This window comes from Rhinoderma darwinii, chromosome 3 (assembly GCF_050947455.1).
Source record: "Rhinoderma darwinii isolate aRhiDar2 chromosome 3, aRhiDar2.hap1, whole genome shotgun sequence".
Classification (NCBI taxonomy): domain Eukaryota; kingdom Metazoa; phylum Chordata; class Amphibia; order Anura; family Rhinodermatidae; genus Rhinoderma; species Rhinoderma darwinii.
In genome coordinates, this window is record NC_134689.1 from 400,187,573 (window position 1) to 400,215,034 (window position 27,462).

The window sequence follows — 27,462 nt, forward strand, 5'->3', positions numbered from 1 at the left end:
CGCCTGAAGTCGTCTACGGCGGACCGGAGCTGAATAATTTTCCACCCTGGAGTTACGCCGTGGCGGGCGCTGTGGTAATGGCGGGAAGAGCGGCCAATCAGAAATAACAATAGCAGGCAAGTCCAGAGCTGCTGTGAACTCGGGGATGTCATCTGGGGAGTACACCGAGTAGGTAGCCGAACCTCGTCGACCTTGCAATTGAAACGGGTATCCCCACGAATACGGAATATCTTTCTCCCGAAGTACCATTAGTAGCGGCCTCAATGCTCTCCGTTTAGCCAGCGTAGAGCGGGAAAGATCTGCCAGCAATTGCACCGGAGCACCGTCAAAGTCCAAAACACCTTTGTTACGCGCTTGACGCATAATGGACTCTTTAATTTGGAAGAAATGTATCCTGCACACTACATCACGTGGTCTCGCCAGATCTGTGCTTTTCGGACCCAGGGTACGATGCGCTCTATCTATTTCCAACCGGGAGTCAACCGGTTTTTCCAATAGCGTGTTAAAAATCCCAATCAGTGTAGGAATGAGATCTTGGGGTCCTGTAGCTTCAGGGATACCTCTAACTCTGATGTTATTCCTTCTATTGCGGTTTTCAGCGTCATCAGCCATATCAAATAATAATTGAATGTGGGCAGAATGCTGATCTAATAAACTTTGTTGGGAAACCTGTTGCTGTTGGAGTGTCTGCGTGGTTACTTCAATGGCCGCCACAGCAGTATTAATATGGTGAATGTCCTCTTTCAGAGAACGTATCTCTGTTTTACACACCGCTTCAAGGCGGGAAATATATCCCTCCATGTCTGTTTTAGTGGGAATGGCCACCATCTGTGATGTGAGTGCCTGCATATCGGGACCCCGCTCAGTGCCCTGTGATTGGACCATGGAAGACTCACCCCGGACCAGAAGAGCTGGAAAGTCCTGTGTCAGCTCCGAGGACGACCTCGCTCCTGAAGGCGCTGCAGATGCGGCCGCACCCCGACCCGCCATGTTGGTTTGCTGAGGCGAGGAAGCAGGCGACCCAGGGTCTGTAAAGTAGTGAGGAATGCCGCTTCTCGTTCTCCCTTGATCTCTTCTTGCCGGTGTGGTAGCTTTACCGCGTGTTCCCCTTCGCAGTAGTGCGATGTAAAGTGCTGTCAGACGCTATTAATCGGGCTGGAAGTCAGTCGGGACGCCGGAGCTCTCACACCACACGTCTCACCAGCGCCATGTCCAGGCCACGCCCCCCGTATAATCCTCACACACCCGCCTCACCTCACACCGGGTCTGTATTTTTTTGGGGGGTCTGTATTAGTTTAGGGAGCTGGTCTGGGGTCTGTATTAGTTTAGGGGGTCTGGGGTCTGTATTTTTTTTGAGTGTCTGCATTTGTTTAGGGGGCTGGTCTGGGGTCTGCATTCTTTTAGGGGGTCTGTATTAGTTTTCGGGGGCTGGTCTTGGGTCTGTAATTTTTTAGAGGGTTTGTATTAGTTTACCGGGCTGGTGTGGGGTCTGTATTAGTTTAGGGGGTCTGTAATTTTTTTAGGGGGTCTGTATTAGTTTAGGGAGCTGGTCTGGGGTCTGTATTAGTTTATGGGGTCTGGTCTGGGGGCTGGGTCTATATTTTGTTAGGGGGTCTGTATTAGTTTAGGGGGCTGGTCTGGGGTCTGTATTAGTTTAGGGGGCTGGTCTTTGGTCTGTATTTTTTTAGGGGGTCTGTATTAGTTTAGGGGGCTGGTCTGGGGTCTGTATTAGGGGGTCTGTATTAGTTCAGGGGGTCTGAAATTAGTGTGTATTGTGGTGTGTGATAAAGGGGTCACATTGCACTACTTGTGATTCAAATGTCTTTGGTTGTGTCCTATATAACAGGGCGTCTTCGCTTAATACAATATTTCTTAGAATTTCCCTAATGTGATGTCACTTTTCAAAAGTTGGAAAGTATGTAAAAAATCAGCACCTGATGTGTGACATTTTGAGCAAGATGTTGAGGTAAGACCCATCGGAACCTGTCGTTTTGAGATTAATACATTGTTGCAAAATAAAATAAATAGCTTTATCACAGCCAAAACAAGTATTTTTCATGTTAATTTGTTTATAAATAATGTTTTCACTGGTGTAAACCGTATATCATGTTTCAAGGACTGGTAAGGCTCCATGAAGGCATAGGAAAAACTGTACACAGGTAGTCTATGGAAAATATGTCTAAAAAAAATAGTGCAAAGGAAAAAGTGTTGTAGTTGCCCATAGCAACCAATCACATTCCAGCTCTCATTAATCTAAGGTGCTTCGTAAAATGAAAGCAGCGTCTATATTGGTTGCTGATAAATCTTTCCTATGTATCCAGATATCAGAATATTTGCAGTTGCCCCAAACAAAGATGGCGCATTTGGTTGCTCAATCTCAAACGATCACGTGGTGTGGCGGAATGAACATGACGGAATTTGAAAATCCCAGGCTAAGACGGCGGTCGGAAGGGGTCATGCAGGAACTGACTCCTCCCACTAAGAGTCGCCTTATTGGTTGGTTGGAGGGGTGCGAATGACGTCATCAGCCCGCGCTCTCTCTCTTTCTGTGTCTCCGCCGCCTGCGAGTCTCCTCCATCCCTGCGAGGTGAGCGGCACCGGACCCCGGAGGAGATAGAGGGGAGGGAACGAGGCGGGGGTGTGGTGGTGAAGAAGGGGGAACAGGTTGGTGACTGGTCCGGGATGAGTGGGAGTCCATGCGCTATCTACAGGTGGGAGCCGGCCGGGCCGGTAGTGGGATATATGGGGAATGTAGCGCCGCATTACTGCTGGGGGCTCAAGAGACGGGAGGGTGACGGAAACCGCGGACTCAATCTCCGGTCTACGCAACACATGAACGGGTCCGCCATCTTCACAGTTTATATGGGGGTCATGTAGGAATCTTCCATTGGAGGAGAGTGGTCTGTGAGGGGAGATCTACTGAGCAAGGAGGGGGTGTGATCACGCGATCTGGCCTGGTTGGTTTGGAGGGCAGGATCTAGTAACCTACCGTGGTCAGTCTGGAGGGTGGGATCTGGGACCTGGTATGAAGGGGGGCAGGATCTGGGATCTCCTGGTCGGCGTGAAGGAGGGCAGGATCTGGGATCTCCTGGTCGGCGTGAAGGGGGGCAGGATCTTGGATCTCCTGGTCGGCGTGAAGGAGGGCAGGATCTGGGCTCTCCTGGTCGGCGTGAAGGGGGGCGGGATCTGGGATCTCCTGGTCGGCGTGAAGGGGGGCGGGATCTGGGATCTCCTGGTCGGCGCGGAGGGGGGTGGGATCCGGGATCTCTCCTGGTCGGCGCGAAGGGGGGCGGGATCCGGGATCTCTCCTGGTCGGCGCGAAGGGGGCGGGATCCGGGATCTCTCCTGGTCGGCGCGAAGGGGGGCGGGATCCGGGATCTCTCCTGGTCGGCGCGAAGGGGGGCAGGATCCGGGATCTCTCCTGGTCGGCGCGAAGGGGGCAGGATCCGGGATCTCTCCTGGTCGGCGCGAAGGGGGCAGGATCCGGGATCTCTCCTGGTCGGCGCGAAGGCGGGCAGGATCCGGGATCTCTCCTGGTCGGCGCGAAGAGGGGCAGGATCTGGGATCTCTCCTGGTCGGTGCGAAGGGGGGCAGGATCTGGGATCTCCTGGTGGGCGCGAAGGGGGATAGGATCTTGGATCTCTCCTGGTCGGCGTGAATGTGGGCAAGATCCGGAATCTCTCCTGGTCGGTGTGAATGTGGGCAGGATCCGGGATATCTCCTGGTCGGCGTGAATGTGGGCAGGATCCGGGATCTCTCCTGGTCGGCGTGAAGGGGGGCAGGATCCGGGATCTCTCCTGGTAGGCGTGAAGGGGGGCAGGATCTGGGATCTCTCCTGGTAGGCGTGAAGGGGGGCAGGATCTGGGATCTCTCCTGGTAGGCGTGAAGGGGGGCAGGATCTGGGATCTCTCCTGGTAGGCGTGAAGGGGGGCAGGATCTGGGATCTCTCCTGGTAGGCGTGAAGGGGGGCAGGATCTGGGATCTCTCCTGGTAGGCGTGAAGGGGGGCAGGATCTGGGATCTCTCCTGGTCGGCGTATAGGGGGGCAGGATCTGGGATCTCTCCTGGTCGGCGTGAAGGAGGCAGGATCTCCCCTGGTCGGCGTAAAGGGGGGCAGGATCTGGGATCTCACCTGGTCGGCGTGAAGGGGGGCAGGATCTGGGATCTCTCATGGTCGGTGTGAAGGGGGGCAGGATCTGGGATCTTCCCCGAATTAGGAAAGGTGGTGTCATGGGATTTCTCTGTGATGGGGGGGGGGGGGGATGATATGAATTTAGATCTTTAAGATGCAAATCGAAACTTCCCAGACAAATTGCAGGAACTGGGATCTTCTCTGTGGGTGCTAGATTTTGGAGACATGATCTGGGATCTTCCTGGTGCGGGAATCTGGGAATATATGAGATGATTGAGGGAGACTGGAATTACGTTCTTCTCAGATAGATAAGATCAGGGATCTTCTCAGACGGATAGTGGAAGGGATAGGGTCCAGGTTCTTCCCAGAGTATGTGGGATATGCAATCCAACCAAATCCACGTGGAGGGATATGATCTAGGATCTAATGTGGTGGGGGGTTGATCAAGATCTACGTGACTAGATAAGATCTTTGATCTGCCCATTCGCCAGGGATAAGATATTATCACATAAGGGGTGGTGGGGTTCTGACATCTACTTGGGTTAATTTGTATGATGGTAGAGTTGATCTACTGGAGGCAGGGCAGTAACTGGGGAGCACGTGGTCTGGGATCTACTGATGTTTGAGGAGCCAGGAATAATGTGATTCGTACACGTGCTGCTGAGGAGCAGGATGTAGTGTCTGCACTCTGTATGGAAGGATCTGGGATCTACATTGGTTATTTGGGGTGACTTCTCAGAATGACTGACACACAGATGTGATCTAGAAAGACAGGACTGCATTACTGACCGGAAAAGATTGTGATCTGGAATCTACACTCCGAGCGACAAGATCAGAGGTGGTGCAGACATGATCTGGGGGCAGCTGTTCTTGGATTGAGGACTAGTTGAGATAAATATCTTCAGTTCGCGTAACATCCAATCAAAGTTCAGCGTTTATTGTCTAAGCTAGAAAGTAAACTGTCATTGGTTGATGCTCTGTTGTATTTTTGTCATATAACAAACAGCTGAGACATGGCGCCATATTTATGTTGGCGGATGTGGAACAGGTGCCATATTAATGCAGAGGACTGTCACGTTCACTGGTCAGCTACAATATACAGAAATAGTGACCGCAAACGCTAATGCCACCTAAACACTATGAATAGATATGCATTGCTGCTGAATCTACTTACAATAGTGAGCCCATTTAGCGCACATTTTGATCAAATTGTGTGAGCCCATCTACTTTCACTGGCCGCTGTGTCACAGGCATATATTTGAAAGCGCAGGGTTTTAAAGCAGCACAGAATATTTAAGCAGAGGTGTAGCAATCTTCCGGAAGTAGTGATTCACTTGAGTGGTTTTGTTAGCAAGTAGTGGGCAACACGTGTCAGGGGCAATGTAATTTGGTGAGGAGGGCAATAAGTAGAGAATTGGTTGACCCTGTTGTCAGTCTGTTCTAGCAGCACAGAGTATTTCAGGAGATTAGAGCAGATGAGCTGTGATAGATATAAAGCTGGCATACATATTTGTATACTTTAGATGAAACAGTACAACAGTGACCTCCGCTGGCAGAAATCAAGTACTGCTGTTCACAAAAGATCCCATTGAAATTGAACATCGTTGTGTGTTTTTTTTTTTTTGCACCTGCGCTTGCAGCTAGCGGTTGTGAACATGGACTGGCGCCCGGATGAGGAAGGATTACAGCAAGTCCTACAGCTCTTAAAGGACTCTCAGTCACCGGACACAGCCACACAGAGAGTTGTCCAGGATGTATCCTTTCCATCTTATGCTGTGGATCTTATAATGGTTGCTCTATTAATAATAAATTATAAAAAATAATGTATTACTTGTGCTACATAGCAGATATTTAGGGGTTTGGGTTCATATTCTCCTCTGACCAGTACTCTAGACAGGATCTGGATTCTCTATGGTTAGTTTTTATATGACCCTCCAGTCCTAGTTTTCTTACATTTGAGAATTGTTCACTTCCAATAGGACACCTTTTTCTGTGTAATGTTGTAGGGTTGAAATGTAGGTGTGAGAACTGTGCTGTTATGTGAACAGTCAGGAAGTAGCAGAATGTAGGTGGAGGGGGCTGTATTGCAGCGCTCAAGTCCTGTGTCGCAGCAGGTGATCAGTCGCTTCTTTCAGTTTTGTCCTGAACTCTCTCTCTCAGAAACTGAAGCAGCTGAACCAATATCCTGACTTCAACAATTATCTTATCTTTGTGCTTACACGGCTCAAGTCTGAAGGTATGCCCGGTATACTGTATACTGTGTATATTCTGTGGGAGCGTGGTGTGCGTCCTGGGTATATTCTGTGGGTGCGTGGTGTGCGTCCTGGGTATATTCTGTGGGTGCGTGGTGTGCGTCCTGGGTATATTCTGTGGGTGCGTGGTGTCCCGTCCTGGGTATATTCTGTGGGTGCGTGGTGTGCGTCCTGGGTATATTCTGCGGGAGCGTGGTGTGCGTCCTGGGTATATTCTGTGGGAGCGTGGTGTGCGTCCTGGGTATATTCTGTGGGTGCGTGGTGTGCGTCCTGGGTATATTCTGTGGGTGCGTGGTGTGCGTCCTGGGTATATTCTGTGGGAGCGTGGTGTGCCGTCCTGGGTATATTCTGTGGGTGCGTGGTGTGCCGTCCTGGGTATATTCTGTGGGTGCGTGGTGTGCTGTCCTGGGTATATTCTGTGGGTGCGTGGTGTGCGTTCTGGGTATATTCTGTGGGTGCGTGGTGTGCGTCCTGGGTATATTCTGTGGGTGCGTGGTGTGCGTCCTGGGTATATTCTGTGGGTGCGTGGTGTGCGTCCTGGGTATATTATGTGGGTGCGTGGTGTGCGTCCTGGGTATATTCTGTGGGAGCGTGGTGTGCCGTCCTGGGTATATTCTGGGGGTGCGTGGTGTGCTGTCCTGGGTATATTCTGTGGGTGCGTGGTGTGCGTTCTGGGTATATTCTGTGGGAGCGTGGTGTGCCGTCCTGGGTATATTCTGTGGGAGCGTGGTGTGCCGTCCTGGGTATATTCTGTGGGTGCGTGGTGTGCTGTCCTGGGTATATTCTGTGGGTGCGTGGTGTGCGTTCTGGGTATATTCTGTGGGAGCGTGGTGTGCTGTCCTGGGTATATTCTGTGGGAGCGTGGTGTGCTGTCCTGGGTATATTCTGTGGGAGCGTGGTGTGCCGTCCTGGGTATATTCTGTGGGAGCGTGGTGTGCCGTCCTGGGTATATTCTGTGGGAGCGTGGTGTGCCGTCCTGGATATATTCTGTGGGAGCGTGGTGTGCGTCCTGGATATATTCTGTGGGAGCGTGGTGTGCGTCCTGGGTATATTCTGTGGGTGCGTGGTGTCCCGTCCTGGGTATATTCTGTGGGTGCGTGGTGTCCCGTCCTGGGTATATTCTGTGGGAGCGTGGTGTGCCGTCCTGGATATATTCTGTGGGAGCGTGGTGTGCGTCCTGGGTATATTCTGTGGGTGCGTGGTGTCCCGTCCTGGGTATATTCTGTGGGTGCGTGGTGTCCCGTCCTGGGTATATTCTGTGGGAGCGTGGTGTGCCGTCCTGGGTATATTCTGTGGGAGCGTGGTGTACCGTCCTGGATATATTCTGTGGGAGCGTGGTGTGCGTCCTGGGTATATTCTGTGGGAGCGTGGTGTGCGTCCTGGGTATATTCTGTGGGTGCGTGGTGTCCCGTCCTGGGAGTATTCTGTGGGTGCGTGGGTTCCCGTCCTGGGTGTATTCTGTGGGCACACGGTATTGGTGGAGCTGTGATGATTTTATTATTTCTTTTCACTACCCATACCTAGCTGTAATGTCATATAACTACCGGAGCATAATCCTCTCCACTGTATTGTAGATGAACCCACACGGTCGTTGAGTGGTTTGATCCTAAAGAACAATGTAAAAGCGCATTACCAAAGCTTCCCCCAGCCAGTGTCTGAATTCATCAAGCAGGAATGTCTGACCAGCATCGGAGACTCGTCGTCCCTTATAAGAGCCACCATCGGTGAGTCCGGATGGTTTCCAGAGATCTGCGGCGCCCTCTGCTGTGGCTCATGGATATGATGCAGATGATGTATACCTGATATCCACTGATGGTCCTTGTATTCATACTGTCTGATCCAGGGACACACACGCCACGGCAGCCGAAATCTGGACCCATTGTCTTTACTTCCATTGTGCGTTCCCATTAGTTGTATGTTTTTTTTAATTTGAAATGTGTTTTCTCTCCAGGGATTCTCATCACCACCATAGCATCAAAGGGAGAGCTGCAGACCTGGCCGGAACTACTACCTCAGCTCTGCAACCTGCTGAACTCGGAGGATTACAACACCTGTGAGGTAACGAACAAGTAAACGTTCTGATTAGGCGCCTCACCCTATTAGTAGGAAAATATAGGACCCCCACCCCCAAAAAAAAAATGTGATGGAGATCTCATCTCTCTCATTAGTAAGGGGGGTGATAACAAAGAAATTTTCCTGTAACCCCCACCCCTGGCGTCACTGGAGGCTGTACAGGGGGAGAGATGATAGAAACAGGCGGTGATCTTTCCTTCTCCTCCCTCCCGTCCACAGACACAGAACCAGGGAATATAATTTTTCATCCTCCGCCCTATTCCCCCCCTGAAAAGGTTAAGGGGACTGGCTCACAATGCCGCTACCCGTAGTTTACCACGTTATACCGTTTTGGGCGGTCCTATAAAATACTGCAGTGATCCAAACACGACACAATGGCCGGGTTCACACGTGGGGCTGTGACGATGCCACAATTTGGACTTCGATACCGATACTTCGTGTGGTATTGCGATTTCGATACTTTGCCAACAGTAATAATGTTTCTCATTCATAATGGGTTAATGTGTGAGGTACATGATGGGGTTAATTACTATTAATGTCAGGCACATGGAGGTTAGTTTCATCGCACCTCGCGCCTCACATTAAGCGATAGAAAGCAGTTTTTTTTTTTTGTTTTTTTTACAGCGTACACATCATAAATGATGCAAAAAAATTGTTCTGGAGATTATTACGGCCGCGCCAATACCCAATATGTGTATGTTTTATGTATTGAGACTTAATGTTTATTGTAAAAAAGGTGTTGGTTTATTTTTTTTAGTTTAACATTACTTTTGTTTTTACTTTTAAACTTTAATGTACTGGCATATATCTATATACTGATAGTACACAGGCATATATCTATATACTGATAGTACACAGGCATATATCTATATACTGATAGCACACAGGCATATATCTATATACTGATAGTACACAGGCATATATCTATATACTGATAGTACACAGGCATATATCTATATACTGATAGCACACAGGCATATATCTATATACTGATAGTACACAGGCATATATCTATATACTGATAGTACACAGGCATATATCTATATACTGATAGCACACAGGCATATATCTATATACTGATAGTACACAGGCATATATCTATATACTGATAGTACACGGGCATATATCTATATACTGATAGCACACAGGCATATATCTATATACTGATAGTACACAGGCATATATCTATATACTGATAGTACACAGGCATATATCTATATACAGATAGCACACAGGCATACATCTATATACTGATAGCACACAGGCATACATCTATATACTGATAGTACACAGGCATATATCTATATACTGATAGCACACAGGCATATATCTATATACTGATAGTACACAGGCATATATCTATATACTGATAGTACACAGGCATATATCTATATACTGATAGTACACGGGCATATATCTATATACTGATAGTACACAGGCATATATCTATATACTGATAGTACACAGGCATATATCTATATACTGATAGTACACAGGCATATATCTATATACTGATAGTACACAGGCATATATCTATATACTGATAGTACACAGGCATATATCTATATACTGATAGTACACGGGCATATATCTATATACTGATAGCACACAGGCATATATCTATATACTGATAGTACACAGGTATATATCTATATACTGATAGCACACAGGCATATATCTATATACTGATAGTACACAGGCATATATCTATATACTGATAGCACACAGGCATATATCTATATACTGATAGTACACAGGCATATATCTATATACTGATAGTACACAGGCATATATCTATATACTGATAGTACACGGGCATATATCTATATACTGATAGCACACAGGCATATATCTATATACTGATAGTACACAGGCATATATCTATATACTGATAGTACACAGGCATATATCTATATACAGATAGCACACAGGCATACATCTATATACTGATAGCACACAGGCATACATCTATATACTGATAGTACACAGGCATATATCTATATACTGATAGCACACAGGCATATATCTATATACTGATAGTACACAGGCATATATCTATATACTGATAGTACACAGGCATATATCTATATACTGATAGTACACGGGCATATATCTATATACTGATAGTACACAGGCATATATCTATATACTGATAGTACACAGGCATATATCTATATACTGATAGTACACAGGCATATATCTATATACTGATAGCACACAGGCATATATCTATATACTGATAGTACACAGGCATATATCTATATACTGATAGTACACAGGCATATATCTATATACTGATAGTACACAGGCATATATCTATATACTGATAGTACACAGGCATATATCTATATACTGATAGTACACAGGCATATATCTATATACTGATAGTACACAGGCATATATCTATATACTGATAGCACACAGGCATATATCTATATACTGATAGTACACAGGCATATATCTATATACTGATAGCACACAGGCATATATCTATATACTGATAGTACACAGGCATATATCTATATACTGATAGTACACAGGCATATATCTATATACTGATAGCACACAGGCATATATCTATATACTGATAGTACACAGGCATATATCTATATACGGATAGTACACAGGCATATATCTATATACTGATAGTACACAGGCATATATCTATACACTGATAGTACACAGGCATATATCTATATACTGATAGTACACAGGCATATATCTATATACTGATAGTACACAGGCATATATCTATATACTGATAGTACACAGGCATATATCTATATACTGATAGCACACAGGCATATATCTATATACTGATAGTACACAGGCATATATCTATATACTGATAGTACACAGGCATATATCTATATACTGATAGTACACAGGCATATATCTATATACTGATAGCACACAGGCATATATCTATATACTGATAGCACACAGCCATATATCTATATACTGATAGTACACAGGCATATATCTATATACTGATAGTACACTGGCATATATCTATATACTGATAGTACACAGGCATATATCTATATACTGATAGCACACAGGCATATATCTATATACTGATAGTACACAGGCATATATCTATATACTGATAGCACACAGGCATATATCTATATACGGATAGTACACAGGCATATATCTATATACTGATAGTACACAGGCATATATCTATATACTGATAGTACACAGGCATATATCTATATACTGATAGTACACAGGCATATATCTATATACTGATAGTACACAGGCATATATCTATATACTGATAGTACACAGGCATATATCTATATACTGATAGTACACAGGCATATATCTATATACTGATAGCACACAGGCATATATCTATATACTGATAGTACACAGGCATATATCTATATACTGATAGCACACAGGCATATATCTATATACTGATAGTACACAGGCATATATCTATATACTGATAGTACACAGGCATATATCTATATACTGATAGTACACAGGCATATATCTATATACTGATAGTACACAGGCATATATCTATATACTGATAGTACACTGGCATATATCTATATACTGATAGTACACAGGCATATATCTATATACTGATAGCACACAGGCATATATCTATATACTGATAGTACACAGGCATATATCTATATACTGATAGTACACAGGCATATATCTATATACTGATAGCACACTGGCATATATCTATATACTGATAGTACACAGGCATATATCTATATACTGATAGCACACAGGCATATATCTATATACTGATAGCACACAGGCATATATCTATATACTGATAGTACACAGGCATATATCTATATACTGATAGTACACAGGCATATATCTATATACTGATAGTACACAGGCATATATCTATATACTGATAGCACACAGGCATATATCTATATACTGATAGTACACAGGCATATATCTATATACTGATAGCACACAGGCATATATCTATATACTGATAGTACACAGGCATATATCTATATACTGATAGTACACAGGCATATATCTATATACTGATAGTACACAGGCATATATCTATATACTGATAGTACACAGGCATATATCTATATACTGATAGTACACTGGCATATATCTATATACTGATAGTACACAGGCATATATCTATATACTGATAGCACACAGGCATATATCTATATACTGATAGTACACAGGCATATATCTATATACTGATAGTACACAGGCATATATCTATATACTGATAGTACACTGGCATATATCTATATACTGATAGTACACAGGCATATATCTATATACTGATAGCACACAGGCATATATCTATATACTGATAGCACACAGGCATATATCTATATACTGATAGCACACAGGCATATATCTATATACTGATAGTACACAGGCATATATCTATATACTGATAGTACACAGGCATATATCTATATACTGATAGTACACAGGCATATATCTATATACTGATAGTACACAGGCATATATCTATATACTGATAGTACACAGGCATATATCTATATACTGATAGTACACAGGCATATATCTATATACTGATAGTACACAGGCATATATCTATACACTGATAGTACACAGGTATATATCTATATACTGATAGTACACAGGTATATATCTATATACTGATAGTACACAGGTATATATCTATATACTGATAGCACACAGGCATATATCTATATACTGATAGTACACAGGCATATATCTATATACTGATAGTACACAGGCATATATCTATATACTGATAGTACACAGGCATATATCTATATACTGATAGTACACAGGCATATATCTATATACTGATAGCACACAGGCATATATCTATATACGGATAGTACACAGGCATATATCTATATACGGATAGTACACAGGCATATATCTATATACTGATAGTACACAGGCATATATCTATATACGGATAGTACACAGGCATATATCTATATACGGATAGTACACAGGCATATATCTATATACTGATAGTACACAGGCATATATCTATATACTGATAGTACACAGGCATATATCTATATACTGATAGTACACAGGCATATATCTATATACTGATAGTACACAGGCATATATCTATATACTGATAGTACACAGGCATATATCTATATACTGATAGTACACAGGCATATATCTATATACTGATAGTACACAGGCATATATCTATATACTGATAGTACACTGGCATATATCTATATACTGATAGTACACAGGCATATATCTATATACTGATAGTACACAGGCATATATCTATATACTGATAGCACACTGGCATATATCTATATACTGATAGTACACAGGCATATATCTATATACGGATAGTACACGGGCATATATCTATATACTGATAGTACACGGGCATATATCTATATACTGATAGTACACGGGCATATATCTATATACTGATAGTACACGGGCATATATCTATATACGGATAGTACACGGGCATATATCTATATACTGATAGTACACTGGCATATATCTATATACTGATAGTACACAGGCATATATCTATATACTGATAGTACACAGGCATATATCTATATACTGATAGCACACTGGCATATATCTATATACTGATAGTACACAGGCATATATCTATATACTGATAGCACACTGGCATATATCTATATACTGATAGCACACAGGCATATATCTATATACTGATAGCACACGGGCATATATCTATATACTGATAGTACACGGGCATATATCTATATACGGATAGTACACGGGCATATATCTATATACTGATAGTACACAGGCATATATCTATATACTGATAGTACACAGGCATATATCTATATACTGATAGCACACAGGCATATATCCATATGCCAGTACATTAGCCTTTGTACGGATATTACACAGGCAGTTGTTAGGACATACCTAAGTATGCCCTAACAGGAAATATGGTAAGACAGCCCTGGGGTCCTTCAATGGACCCTGGGCTGTCTGTCCATATATGGTATGGCCCTCATCCAAGGGGCATCCCCCCCCTTCTCACTTCCTTTTGAATTCTGCGGTGGTGGTCGTCCGCTTTGATCGCAGCATTCAGGAGAATAGCGGCGGAGATGAGCAGTTTCTCTGCTCTCCGCCGTTATATAGCGAGGCTGCGGCTGTGTAATACAGTCATGGCTCCGCACCAGACAAGTGCGCGCGCGGTCAGCATGAGGTGATGCGGCCGGGGCTGCACTAATGAGCGGCAGTTCAGACACTGAGGACAGAACACGGGAGTGTTTTGCAGCGCGCCCGCCATGTTCTGTCTTCAGTGCCGCCGCTCATTAGAGCAGCGCCGGCCGCATCGCATCATCCTGACCACGCGCACATGTCAGGACGCGGCAATGGTTGTATTACACAGCTGCAGCCGCGCTCTCATACATTCATGTGTTACAATACTGAGGTGTGCGGCCGCGCAGCTAATTATCTAAATACATGAAATAACGGTATCGAACCGTTTGGGGACGCACAGTATCGAAACCGTATTGAAGTTTCTATGCATCGTGCATCCCTAGAAGAAAGTACAGTACAATATAGGGGGTGTTACAGGTGATTCTAGACATGCTGTGGATTTTCGAAGTGCAATTCATGGCAATTAATTAAATACACGGCTATATTTGCGAGGAAAGCCACATGTGGATTTTGGTGCGGATTTGTAGGCCGGTTCAGCAGCGTAATATTTACACAATGTGAAATGATACAGCAGCTGCCAAGATGGCACACTCCTACCCTTGTAGGCCATCCTGGTGGTCAAGTGCTCGTGCCCCCCCATTCTAGCGATTCTGGGAGTCTTTGTGGTTAGACCTCCTTTATCTCGTCTTACAGCCATTTTTTTTGTATTTGCTTCTTTTCCAGGGTGCGTTTGGCGCTCTTCAAAAAATCTGTGAGGATTCCTCCGAGCTCCTGGACAGCGACGCTCTGAACAGACCGCTGACCATCATGATCCCCAAATTTCTCCAGTTTTTCAAGCACTGCAGCGCTAAAATCAGGTTTGTCACGTGACTCTACAGTCCCCTTTATAAACCGGCGACTTGTACCCGCGTCTTACGAGCTCGTTTCTCCCGCCTCCAGGTCCCACGCCATCGCCTGCGTTAACCAGTTTATTACGGACCGGGCCCAGGCACTCATGGATAACATAGACACTTTCATTGAGGTATGTAAGCCAGGCAGCGGTGGCTATGTCTGTGTCCTGTGGTCTGTTAAGGCGGGGGGTGGATATAGGAAGTCGAGCTGCCATTTTTTTTCAAGGATGTGAGTGACTGACAAGGGCGTAGGAGTCATGACAGCGTAGACGGTGTGAGCATAATTAACCCCCTCCTTTCCTTCAGCACCTCTTTGCACTTGCGGTGGACGAAGACCCGGAGGTCCGTAAGAATGTGTGTCGGGCTCTGGTCATGTTGCTGGAGGTGCGGATAGACCGGCTACTGCCTCACATGCACAGTATTATCCAGGTAGGTAATGGTCTCTTCCACTTGGTCATGTTGGATTCGGGCAGCCCCCCTCAGTTGTGTCCTCCTCCTTCTAGTACATGCTGCAGAGGACGCAGGACAGCGATGAAAACGTGGCGCTGGAAGCCTGTGAGTTCTGGTTGACGCTGGCTGATCAACCCATCTGTAAAGACGCTCTGTCCAGTCACCTGCTGCAGTAAGTAGCCAACATGTCCCCTCCTTTTTATGTGTCTAGGGAGGAGGATGACTGACCCGCTGAGCTTACAGTTCACAGCAGGTTGATCATTACAGATCCAAGACGAAGGAAACGGTTTAGGAAAGTCATCAGTAAATTGATGGGAGATCCTCACAAAGTGGGACTAACCTTTGAATAAAACTTTCGACATGTCAGAAGTTTTGATTGGCGGGGGTCTGTGTGCCGAAACTTCGACCCATTGCTGAGCGCTGTGCCCCTTCGTTTCTGATCGTCTCTCCTGTGATGTGATGTCCGTAAACAGAAACGAAACGGCACAGCGCTCCTCTGAACGTTTCTTCCCCTATGTCTTAGCGACTGGTGGGAGTCTCGGCTACTGGACCCCCACCAATCAAAACGTCTGACATGTCCAAAGTTTTATTAAATGTTAGTTATACTTGAAAGATTTTGTACCCCTATATGTAATAACTATTCTAGTTTCGAAACTGCATATTCAGGAGAGATAGTTAATGACTGGTAAAGTATGGTTAGGGGTGGTGGTGCTGCCGCCATATAGCTGTGCCTATTAAAGCGACCCCAACTTCCCGGAACATTTTAAATTATGATTGGGTGTATGGAGTAATATTACCTGGTGCCTCTAGTTGTGCCCTTTTACAGTCCCATCTGTATTACTAAGAGTCTGACACTCCCACTGTTCTCGGATTGGCCAAAGCTACTCACGTGGGCAGTTCCATCCAATTGGTGAACAGAGGGCGTGTCTTAGACTCAGTCTGAGAAGCGCTGTGGCCATTTTGAAACCACAAAGCGGGGCAAAACTAGAGGGCACCAGGTAATACAACTTACAGTTATAACTTTTATCCTGAGGCCGGAGGGCCGCTTTAAGTAGCCCCACATAAAGAATCTGAATACCATTCTTGCTGCTTTGTGTGTTGTGCATGGTTGTGTAATTCTACAGGTAGTGGAGCTAGAAATTTGCGGTTTGTCTTGCAGGCTGATTCCCATCTTGGTGAACGGTATGAAATACAACGAGATAGACATCATCCTCTTGAAGGTAAGCGTATATATCTATTCTGAGAATATTTTTTGGAGGGGTTGCACAGGTGACTTCCAAGCTGCTACTCCTACATATGTTTCATAGTTGCTTATAGAATTCTTCTGGTTGTCCGTGGCAACAGACAGCAGTTAATCGCCACCCTGCTGTCAGACATCTGAACTAACCGCTCTGTAACTGTCAGCTGAGCTCCCACAATGCACTGCTCTCGTTGTGCTTTAGACATGAATGAAGAACATCATCATTTTCTGGAAGGGATGACGGTCCCTCCGCTTTTCCGACTCGAGTGAATGAATGGTAGCACCGCTGTGCAGTGGGAAAGCTGAAAGGGACCTCTATTTCTTTGTTCTCAGGATTGATGGGGGTCCCAAGCAACAAGGTGCCAGTTCCTAAAGGCCATTACCCTAAATGTAATAACTTTTTTTTTTTGCTCAGGGGGATGTAGAGGAAGACGAGACTGTCCCAGACAGCGAGCAAGATATTAAGCCGCGGTTTCACAAGTCTCGCACTGTGACCCTGCAACACGAAGAAGAGCGAGCGGAAGGAGAGGACGATGGCGACGACGAAGATGATGACGACGACACGCTGTCTGACTGGAATTTGAGTATGTGTTGCTCCTTTACAATGCTCTGTCCTCACAATAAGGACCTCCAGAAGTGATGCAGCTTCTTCCCCCTGAGTTACGCTGAGGGTCTCTTGTGTTCATACTGTCTGATCAGAGGTCTGGGATTTCACTGTTCGGCTTCTTTGGGGTAAAGTATAAACTAACAGGACGTTGTATTTGTTTCGTCTCAGGGAAGTGTTCGGCTGCCGCCCTGGACGTCCTGGCTAATGTTTTCCGTGACGAGCTTCTTCCTCACCTACTCCCGCTCCTAAAGGGTCTGCTGTTCCATCCTGAATGGGTCATAAAGGAGTCTGGTATCCTGGTGCTGGGGGCCATTGCTGAAGGTAATCCATCTCCAGTATGGTGGTCACAAGGTCGCATTTTAACCCTTTAAAATTCTGAGTTCATGTTGTTGCGTGCAGGCTGTATGCAGGGCATGATCCCCTACCTGCCAGAGCTGATTCCTCACCTCATCCAGTGCCTGTCCGATAAGAAGGCTTTGGTCCGCTCCATCGCTTGCTGGACCCTCAGCCGATACGCACACTGGGTGGTCAGCCAACCCCCCGACCTCTACCTGAAGCCCCTCATGACTGAGCTGCTCAAGCGAATTCTGGACAGCAACAAGCGAGTGCAGGAAGCAGCATGCAGGTATCAATTTGACGGAGCGCCAGCATTAAATATACTGCATACTTTACTTTTGCTTATGATTAGATCAAATGTGTGCAGTTATCCTGCTGCATTGCATTGGGGGGAAGTAGTGTGAAGATTCACATAAAGAACATTGCACCACAGCATGCATGTTATGATCTTGTGTCACTTTTCTGTTTTAAAGGGGTTGTGCAGGTTTAGAAAAACATGGCTGCTTTCTTTTAAAAACCGCCACACTTGTTTACAGGTTGTGTGTGGTATTGCTGTTCAGCCTCATTCACATCAATGGAGTTGAGCTGCAATACCAGACACGACTCGGGGACAGGTGGGGCGCTATTTTGGAAGAAAACAGCCATGTTTATCTAATCCTGGACAAACTCTTTTAAAGGGCCGCTACACCTAAAGCGTTCAGCTTCTAAATCTGCAGCAGCATTATAAGGCTGATGTCCGATATATATATATATTGTGTGTGGATAGATATGTCTGTGTTTCTGGAGGTTCTCTGCAATGGAGATGTGACATAAAATATCCTGTCACTCATCCCATTGAAGGAGCAATACAGTCCGCCTGAAATGACTGATAACTGGAAACAATAGATTGCATTGAACTGCACAGCTCAATGCAATCTTTTTAGACTCCCAGTAATGAACTTATCGTTTGGGGACCCTTCTAATAGTTAAGGCCTTTTTGCGCTGGCCGATATTCGGCCGCTGCAGCGAGCGCCGATCAACAAAACATAGTTGATCGGCGCTCGTTTTCTCCTGTCACACGGAGCTATGGATGGGGACGAGCGGTCATTACTCTGATCGCTCGTCCCCATACATTATCATCATGTCGGCAGCGCGTCTCTGTTTACACCGGGAGATGCGCTGCCGACAGCGATATTTTACTTTTTTTTAAAACTATACGATCAGCAGATGATCCAGCGTTTGGTCGTTCCCCTGATTACACAGGCCAATTATCGGCAACGAGCGTTATATGAATGCTTGTCTGCCCAGTGTAAAACCCCCCTTAAGGGATTCGTGCTATTTCTGTGTGGGATGTTCATACACACGGACCCGTCTTCTATTCCTCAGCGCATTTGCGACCCTGGAGGAAGAAGCCTGCACGGAGCTCGTACCGTATTTAAGTTTTATCCTGGACACTTTGGTTTTTGCCTTTGGAAAATACCAGCACAAAAATCTCCTCATCCTCTACGACGCCATCGGCACCTTGGCGGATTCAGTGGGGCACCATTTAAATCAGCCGGTGAGTAGTGTGGGTCTCTTCAGGAGATGTACCTGATATAGACAGGGCTGCAGTTTGGGGAACTCGGTGGTACTATGTTGGGGAGGTTGGGGTATGGGAGCGCTAAATTCGTGATAAACGCAGCAGTGAGGGGTCGTCTGGAGGTGATGCAGATACGTGTTACGTGAAATCCATCCATGATGTCTCCGTATTCATACTGTCTGATCCAGAGATCACTCCTAGCACTGGTCTACATGATATAAATGCTGGCTATACTATGTCTAATGTCTACATTGTAATCTCTACCGTCTGACTTTGTCCCCTATGTTTCCAGGAGTACATTCAAAAACTGATGCCCCCTCTTATCCAGAAGTGGAATGAGCTGAAGGATGAAGATAAGGACCTCTTCCCACTCTTGGAGGTAAGGATTGTTCCACTAGATGTCGTTGGGGGGGTGTGATGTAGAACCAGAAATCTGAATCCCATTTGATGGTATTTTATTTTCATACTGCCTGACCCCTCACATACCGGTGCTGTGTAAATGGAATAGGCGATGCCGGTCATCCAGCCCTTTTTAACCTAGCGTTTTCCTCTAGTGCTTGTCCTCCATTGCGACCGCCTTGCAGAGTGGATTCCTACCTTATTGTGAGCCGGTGTATCAGCGGTGTGTCACTTTGGTGCAGAAGACCCTTGCTCAAGCCATGGTTAGTAGTCTCCCCCCCCCCCCCTATACCACCGAGCCAGCCAAACATGGCTCACCCTGTCCCTAATCTGACCATCATTGTGACATTTTTCGCTATCAAACGCCAGTTGTTAAAGGGACACATACTGAAAAATGTCTGCATGTAGGAGATTGAGTTTCCCTGTTGCAGCGGTCGGTTTCCGTCTGTAATGTCGGTTTCCATCTGTAATGTAATACGTGGTTACCCATTAAGCTATGCCAGGCTATTGACCTGTTTTATTTGTCTGGCAGATGTACAGTCAACATCCGGACCAGTATGAAGCTCCTGATAAAGATTTCATGATCGTGGCCTTGGATCTGCTCAGCGGGCTGGCTGAGGGGCTGGGCGGCCATGTCGAGCAGTTAGTAGCCAGAAGCAATATTATGACGCTGCTTTTCCAGTGCATGCAGGTGAGAATTTTGTTTTTGGTCTTGGTAAATCCTGAGCGTTGGTGACGTGACCGCCTTCTGAAGGGTCTCCTTTGGCTTGCAGGACATAATGCCGGAGGTTCGGCAGAGCTCCTTCGCTCTCCTTGGCGACCTGACGAAGGCTTGTTTCCTGCACGTGAAACCTTGTATCTGTAAGTGAGCCCTCTACTATCCTGTTCTACAACCCCAGATATTTCTGGTAGTAATTCAATATGGTGTGGTCCTGTCCTGCCTTGTTTTATAACATTTAAATTCTGCATTTTAACACTGGCCACTGGGGGAGCTGTTCTATTACAGTCTATAGTAACTGATCTGCAGACAATTGTGATACAGCACCACACTTCTCAGGTTGTGTCTTGTACTGCAGCTCATCCCTATATTTACTTTAATGTAGTTCAATGGCAATACCAGACACAACCTATGGACAGGTGTGGCACTGTTTTCGGAATAAAGCATCCATGGGCAAACCTGGCATTGTTTTCTGACCCTTTTCGAAGTAGAACCGTGAAGGGATTTTTTTTCATAAAGAAGTTGCGCTAGGCCTTTGCCCACTTTAATCATTAACTATATGCCGCAAAAAGTACTTCAGAAATATGGCCCTCGGTCTGATCAGCTTATTTTTCAATGTATTTAGGGTGTAGAACTGGGGTAAGTATATAGATAGATATGCCAATACAGCTCCAATTCCCCTGCTTTTCTTCACATAACACACCACTAGGGGGAGCTCTGAGCATATACATTTATACAGCTACTATTGAATTCAATGGAAGCTGTAAAAACCTTTATGTAGTGAGTGCCCCCTAGTGGTGGATGTTGGAAGATACTATGACCCTATTTTAGGCCGGAGAAGCATTCAGTGCTGGGCGCCCCTCTCATTACGGACCCCATAGCAGTCGCTTGGTTTGCCTTTATAGAGGGTACGCCGATGTCACACGGGAGGTCAAGCTTACCAGCAGCACAGGTAATGCAGACCGTTATCTCAATCTAATGACGGTCCTGTTCTCTTTACAGCTGAATTTATGCCCATTCTCGGCACCAACTTAAATCCGGAGTTCATCTCTGTCTGTAATAATGCCACCTGGGCCATCGGGGAGATCTGCATGCAGATGGGTGAGTGTCTTCCTACAGTTATGTATATGTCATTCATACAATGCTGAGCGTGGGCTCCGTCCTTCTCTGTGGGATGAAATGTTCTGATAAGCAAACACCACTTCTCTCCGTCAGGGGCCGAGATGCAGCCGTACGTTCCCATGGTCCTCAACAACCTGGTAGAAATTATCAACCGGCCGAATACGCCCAAGACGCTCCTGGAAAACACAGGTGGGTTATATCCTGCCGTTACCTGTTCTGACCTTCATGTTTTATTTTATTGGGGGTTTGCAGATCTTCTCTGAATAAGGTTTGATCATTGTATAATGGAAGGATCTGCAGCTGTGTATTATACCCGGTCTCACTTCCGCACCGTTTTCAAGATATTTAAAGGGGTTGTCCAGGTTGGGGGCTGGATAGATCATCAGTATATGATCGGTGGTGGTCTGACACCCGGACACCAATCGGCTGTATCGGCTGACTTCGGGCGCTGGAAACGTTGCAGGATCGGTGCCGGAAGCAGATGGTCCCAACCACTGTGTGACGGCCATGTTGGGCTACTGCAGCTCTGCTCTTATTCGCTTGTATAGGAGCAGAGCTGCAGTAGCCCAACACGGCCGCAATATTGTGGTCAGAGCCATCTGCTTCCGGCGCCTGGAGGCAGCTAGAACAGCTGACCGGTGCAGAGTCCGGGTGTCGGGCCCCCACAATCCTATTCTGATGACCTATCCTTTGGATAGGCCGTCCGTATAACAAACAGCCCTGGACTTGGACAACCCCTTTAACAATTAGACTCAATTTAGATTACATTCAAAGACTTCAACTCCTTTCTGTCCTCTAACAGTTGAGGGTTTGTTGCATTGTATCAGTCTAGGCAATACTCTGGGGGGAAAACTGATGTTCACTGATACATTGTAACAAACCCTCAGCTGTGTAAGCAGGACAAGGTGAAGACAGATTTTATTTTAAATTGACTTGGCATCTTACAAGTAAACTGAGCACAATGTTATAATACACACTGATGCAGCTGATGGGTTTGCTACAATGTAGAGCGGGACATCCCCACCGATCTGGATCCGTGACCCGTCATTCATATTCTGTGTGGTCTAACATGGTCACCTGATGGCTGGATAAATGTAAATCCCTTTTTAACCCCTTTCCTAGCTATAACGATTGGGCGCCTGGGCTGTGTATGTCCCCAAGAAGTGGCTCCCATGCTGCAGCAGTTTATAAGGCCGTGGTAAGTCGCTGTCACTTGCATTACATCCTGATGTGTATTTCTATCTGATTTCGGGGTTTTCAGTATAATCCTTTGTTCTACGACAGGTGTACGTCCCTGCGTAATATCCGGGACAACGAGGAGAAGGACTCGGCCTTCAGAGGGATCTGCATAATGATCGGAGTCAATCCTGGAGGAGTGGTACAGGTAGTTAGAGCATGGAGGCTCAGATCTCTTTCCTCTATGGGACTGGTCTCACCAGAGTCCTAACACGTTCATCTCTTATCTCTTAGGATTTCATCTTTTTCTGCGACGCTGTGGCCTCCTGGGTGAGCCCCAAAGATGATCTGAGGGACATGTTCTATAAGGTCAGTCCCGCTTTAATTGGTTATAGGTTTTTGGTCTGTTATAAGTCCCGAGACTTACATATAACCTGTATATACGGTCCATGTACTGGGTGCTATAGTGGGAATACTGGTCCCCCTCAATCTGCCTCAGCGCATTGGAGTGTGATGTGCTGGAATGATGAGGGTTATAGTTGCGTATTATTATGTTAGGAGTAGAAGGTCACATCCGCCATGTTTGATTTTCATTGGTGATCTTATAAATCCAGCTACAAAGACTGGCCTATCCAGAGGTGTATGGCAGCTGAAGTGCATGTCCAGCCAACGTGTGTTTTTAAAGGGGTTCTCCAGGACATTGGTGACCTCCACCCCCTCTTATTGTTACATAGGCGCAGTGACTCATCTGTTCGAGTGGCTGTCCCTGGTACTGCAGCTCGTCCCATTCATTGAAGTCAGACCCCTGCCGATTAAACATTCATAGGCTTGCTAACAATAGACCTGGAGAGCCCCTTTAAGAAAGCCATTTAGTTGTCCCCTGTATGGACCGTGTATGTGGTCCTATACGTCCTTATTACTGACCTATGCTGTTGTCTTTGTTTTTCAGATTTTGCATGGTTTTAAGGAACAGGTCGGGGAGGAAAATTGGAACCAGTTTTCTGAGCAGTTTCCTCCTCTGCTGAAGGAGCGTCTGGCTGCGTTCTATGGGGTGTAATGTGAGCATGGGCAAGTCTACACATACCCAGCGTGGGAGGTAAGAATGAGGGAAGAGGTCCGCTTGGCGGGGCCATTGCTGGAAGAAGCTGCTGTTATATCGTCTCTTAATTTCCCCTTACAGGTTCCTGTTAGGTCCATGAGGTCATTGGGGAGATTGGTGTCCTACACCCCACACATCCAGTCTTTAGCGGGGTTTCAGGGAACTGCGTCCTGGGTCAGCGACATCCCTCCATTCCAGACCCCTTCCACCCGTCTCCCAAGACACCTCAGCGGAGAACAGGAGGATGCAAACACTACGCCACCCTCCCGCCCTCGGAGACCACCTTCTTTTTTTATTTTATAGTAACTGAGCATGTGGGGGGGGGGGGAAGTTGTTTTAGGATTGAGATGTTAACCCTTGTAGGGTGGGGGGGTAGGGCTGTACTGGAGGAGCTGGTCCCACATCCGGATCTGTTACTGGGCAGGGAAGGCGGGTTAGAAAATAGAGCGGGAGGGTTGAGGGGGGAATCTACAGCTATAGAGACATTTGTCTGTTCCCCTACAGTTCGGAGCAGGTTAGGGTCAAAATAAAAAAAGAAATCGCAGCAGGATCAGAAAGAAAGGTCGGCCATATTTAAAAGGCCCAGGATGAGCCAGAGGAAGAGATTGTAAAGTCATGACTTATGTCGGGCAGGAGAGAGAGAGGATTTTTTTTTTGCGTCTTACTACTTTTGCTCCCTTGCTTATTTGCACAAGAGGTAAATTGTTCACTCCGCGTGATCAGTTTTCAAGTTCTAACCTTTATCGCGACTGCAGAGTCTTGGATAGGTCGAGATTTCTTACTTTTAAATTTTAGTATCTACACGTGTAGAATCGCTTCCGGGGGTGCAAGATTATCGTGAAAGACTTTGCTATGGAGTTCAGACCGGGAACAGGTGATTTTGTGAAGGATGAGCAGGGGGCCCCCTAGTGGGTAAAGGTGCAAATGCAAAGTCAAATCCATAATTAGGTAATTGTTAATAAATGAATTTTTCAGTGGAAATCTCTTTTTATAACTGTATATTATGCCAGGCATTCAGACATGAAGGAATCACAGCTCTGCCAGCTGTAGGAAATGGCATCCAGGCTTCAGTTTTTAATGGGCATTACCAATAGGGAGGAGGAGTGCGGACGTAGTCTTTACAGGCGTTCACGTCAAAGGGATTCTATAGTTTATTTTGTATGTGGGACTGGGCGGCTATTGCTCAAACTTTGATCCCTTATCGCTGACATTGGGGACGGTCTGGAGGTAGGTACACAGTGCCCCCACAATAATGGCACTCGGGACCAAATTTTAATGCAATGTAGTGTAGTTTTTGGCAATTTTATTTTACCCCTATTTATATAAAAGTATAGAACCCCTTTTAGCAATTTACTAGACAGGGGGATATCCTGGACTCTTGAGCCTTTAAAACATAGCAGTCCATTTACGTCATGGGCAAGGAGGCGGATGCCACCACTGTGGACTGTCTGCCCTTCATAATTTGACCAATTCATTCACATTTTGCAAAATTCTCAGTTTGCAAACTGACGGATAAAATTGAATACATGGCACGTCTGGTCCTCAGCTGGTGGTGCGCCGGGTACACTTGTTTTTGAGCAGTAGTTATGGCAATGAATTCTTGATGTAGCGTGGCAAAGCGTAAGAGTGTATAACCGGGCACTGCCCAGTCAGTGGATGCCATGAGCAATCTATTGTATATCAAGTCATTCCAGGTAGGATACAAGAGTGAATATAGGCAGCTTCAGATCTTGGCCTATTTGGCAGATACAAAGCTATGGGTCCCAAATAAACAAAAAGTGGAGGGTTGCCCATTGCAGCCAATCCGATTCCAGCGCAGGGTCGAAAAACACCATTGTAAAATTTTTTTTTTTTCTTCGGCATTTGGAGTGGTGTTATCTAACCCGTATCTGCGTGGAGTCCGGAGGTCTGTGACCAACATTCCAGTTTCCTTACCCGAATAGAAAACATATATTTTTTATTTTTCCTGAAGATTTGTAGCCGTTTTCAGCAGGCGGAGGTAGAGGAAAGGTCTGAGACTTGACTGACACTGTGAAAAGGGAGATTCTAGAGTGTGATATGGCTTTAGGCTTAGCGGGGGTATAGGAAAGGGTTAAACCGGCCATGCCCACCCAGTGGGCGGGTTTAGGGAGGCTGTTTTAATAGGTAGAGCAGGGTTTCTGCAGTTAGATGGCGGTACAGGTAGGTGTGGTGAAGCGTGAGCTCCTGGGCCGAGGTTTCATTAGCATCCTCCCTTCCTGTTTTGTATAGTAGGGCACACCACTAGGCTCCAGTTGAATTCTGGGACTGTATATTGGTATTTGTGATGTAATGTTTCCTATGGTAAAACTGCAGTGTATTTAGTGTAAAGCCGTCTGCTTGCACCTTTGCTCAGATGAGAATTATATTCTCATTTTATGTATATTTTTTTTTTCTTTTTTTTTTTGTTAACTAAAATGCAGTTTTTTTTGTGATTCTACTTGTCTACTGTCCTGTTTGTATTGGGGAAAATGGAGTTAGGGTGTTCTAAACAAAACGGTTTCACTTTGGATTGCCTGTAATCTGTAGGGAAACCTAGCATTGAGTGTTCGGTTCTCCTGCAGCACTCCTACAGGAGAATTAAAGTATTACATAGTTATCATTAAAATCAATGCACTTCACTTGTACTGCATGGGTGTGCCAGGTCCTCTTTAGAGAAAAAAAAAAAAAGGCCTTATGTGGCTGTTCTCTGCTCTGGATAGTAGAGGAGGACCTTGAACGTCAAAATGTCCTTCTTTTAACTCAGAATTCCCTAGTTGGATTTTAGAAATGGGTTTTTCTAAACTGGACAACCCCTTTTTCATTAAAAGTCTCCTCTCTGATTACGTCGGTCCCTTTAACTTTGTAAGATTCATCAAAGGTTAATACTTTATAGAGCAAATCCAGACATGTTGTCCCACATTTACTAGTAATGGTGTATTGGGGTTGTTGTGAGGTTTGCACTGAACTTAAAAGGTGCATGCCTAATAATAAATTTGCTGCATATGAACTGCAATGCAAGTGTTTTTACGCCTGCTATGAGTAGACTTGGATTGGCTACTATTCTCCTGCATCCACCACTAGGGGGAGCTTACTGGATATAGATTTACCCTGCTCTATAATGAATAATATACAGTCAGCTCCCTCTAGTGGTGACAGGATGGACAGAATTTTACCATGTAACATGGCTGTGTGAAATGAAGCTTTATAGTTTATACACACACAATTTTAGACCTTCAAAATTGGAGGTAATTCACA

General features: G+C 45.4%; 1 protein-coding gene and 2 non-coding genes across 4 annotated transcripts; all 3 read left to right on the plus strand.

Annotated features, from left to right (window-relative positions):
- The first annotated feature begins 2,508 nt into the window (after nucleotides 1-2,508).
- Nucleotides 2,509-27,050, plus strand: TNPO2 (transportin 2). 2 transcript variants are annotated; one of them, XM_075859105.1, is made up of 25 exons: nucleotides 2,509-2,587; nucleotides 5,772-5,885; nucleotides 6,292-6,367; nucleotides 7,958-8,107; nucleotides 8,335-8,441; nucleotides 15,336-15,469; nucleotides 15,552-15,633; nucleotides 15,809-15,931; nucleotides 16,006-16,124; nucleotides 17,112-17,172; nucleotides 17,608-17,776; nucleotides 17,968-18,120; nucleotides 18,199-18,424; nucleotides 19,501-19,672; nucleotides 19,986-20,072; nucleotides 20,248-20,355; nucleotides 20,625-20,783; nucleotides 20,866-20,953; nucleotides 21,813-21,911; nucleotides 22,026-22,121; nucleotides 23,055-23,130; nucleotides 23,217-23,316; nucleotides 23,403-23,477; nucleotides 24,058-24,204; nucleotides 24,289-27,050. In XM_075859105.1, the coding sequence occupies exons 1-24, from the start codon at nucleotides 2,516-2,518 to the stop codon at nucleotides 24,163-24,165; spliced, it is 2,754 nt and encodes a 917-aa protein (XP_075715220.1). In that variant the 5' UTR covers nucleotides 2,509-2,515; the 3' UTR covers nucleotides 24,166-24,204; nucleotides 24,289-27,050. The 2 variants fall into 2 exon arrangements, with proteins under 2 accessions (XP_075715220.1, XP_075715221.1); XM_075859106.1 differs by lacking the exon at nucleotides 2,509-2,587 and adding an exon at nucleotides 2,601-2,664.
- LOC142751368 (small nucleolar RNA SNORD41) lies at nucleotides 8,157-8,226 on the plus strand. The gene has a single exon (XR_012882914.1). It is a non-coding gene; the product is annotated as a small nucleolar RNA SNORD41 (small nucleolar RNA).
- Nucleotides 19,810-19,881, plus strand: LOC142751370 (small nucleolar RNA SNORD41). The gene has a single exon (XR_012882916.1). It is a non-coding gene; the product is annotated as a small nucleolar RNA SNORD41 (small nucleolar RNA).
- Nucleotides 27,051-27,462: the final 412 nt, after the last annotated feature.

Bases quoted from the DNA above. Each gene is read 5' to 3' on its own strand.
- TNPO2 (XM_075859105.1), top strand. From the start codon at position 2,516: ATGACGTCATCAGCCCGCGCTCTCTCTCTTTCTGTGTCTCCGCCGCCT. The intron at 6,368-7,957 runs GTATGCCCGGTA...ACTGTATTGTAG, and splicing joins TACACGGCTCAAGTCTGAAG to ATGAACCCACACGGTCGTTG. The intron at 23,478-24,057 runs GTCAGTCCCGCT...TTTGTTTTTCAG, and splicing joins TGAGGGACATGTTCTATAAG to ATTTTGCATGGTTTTAAGGA.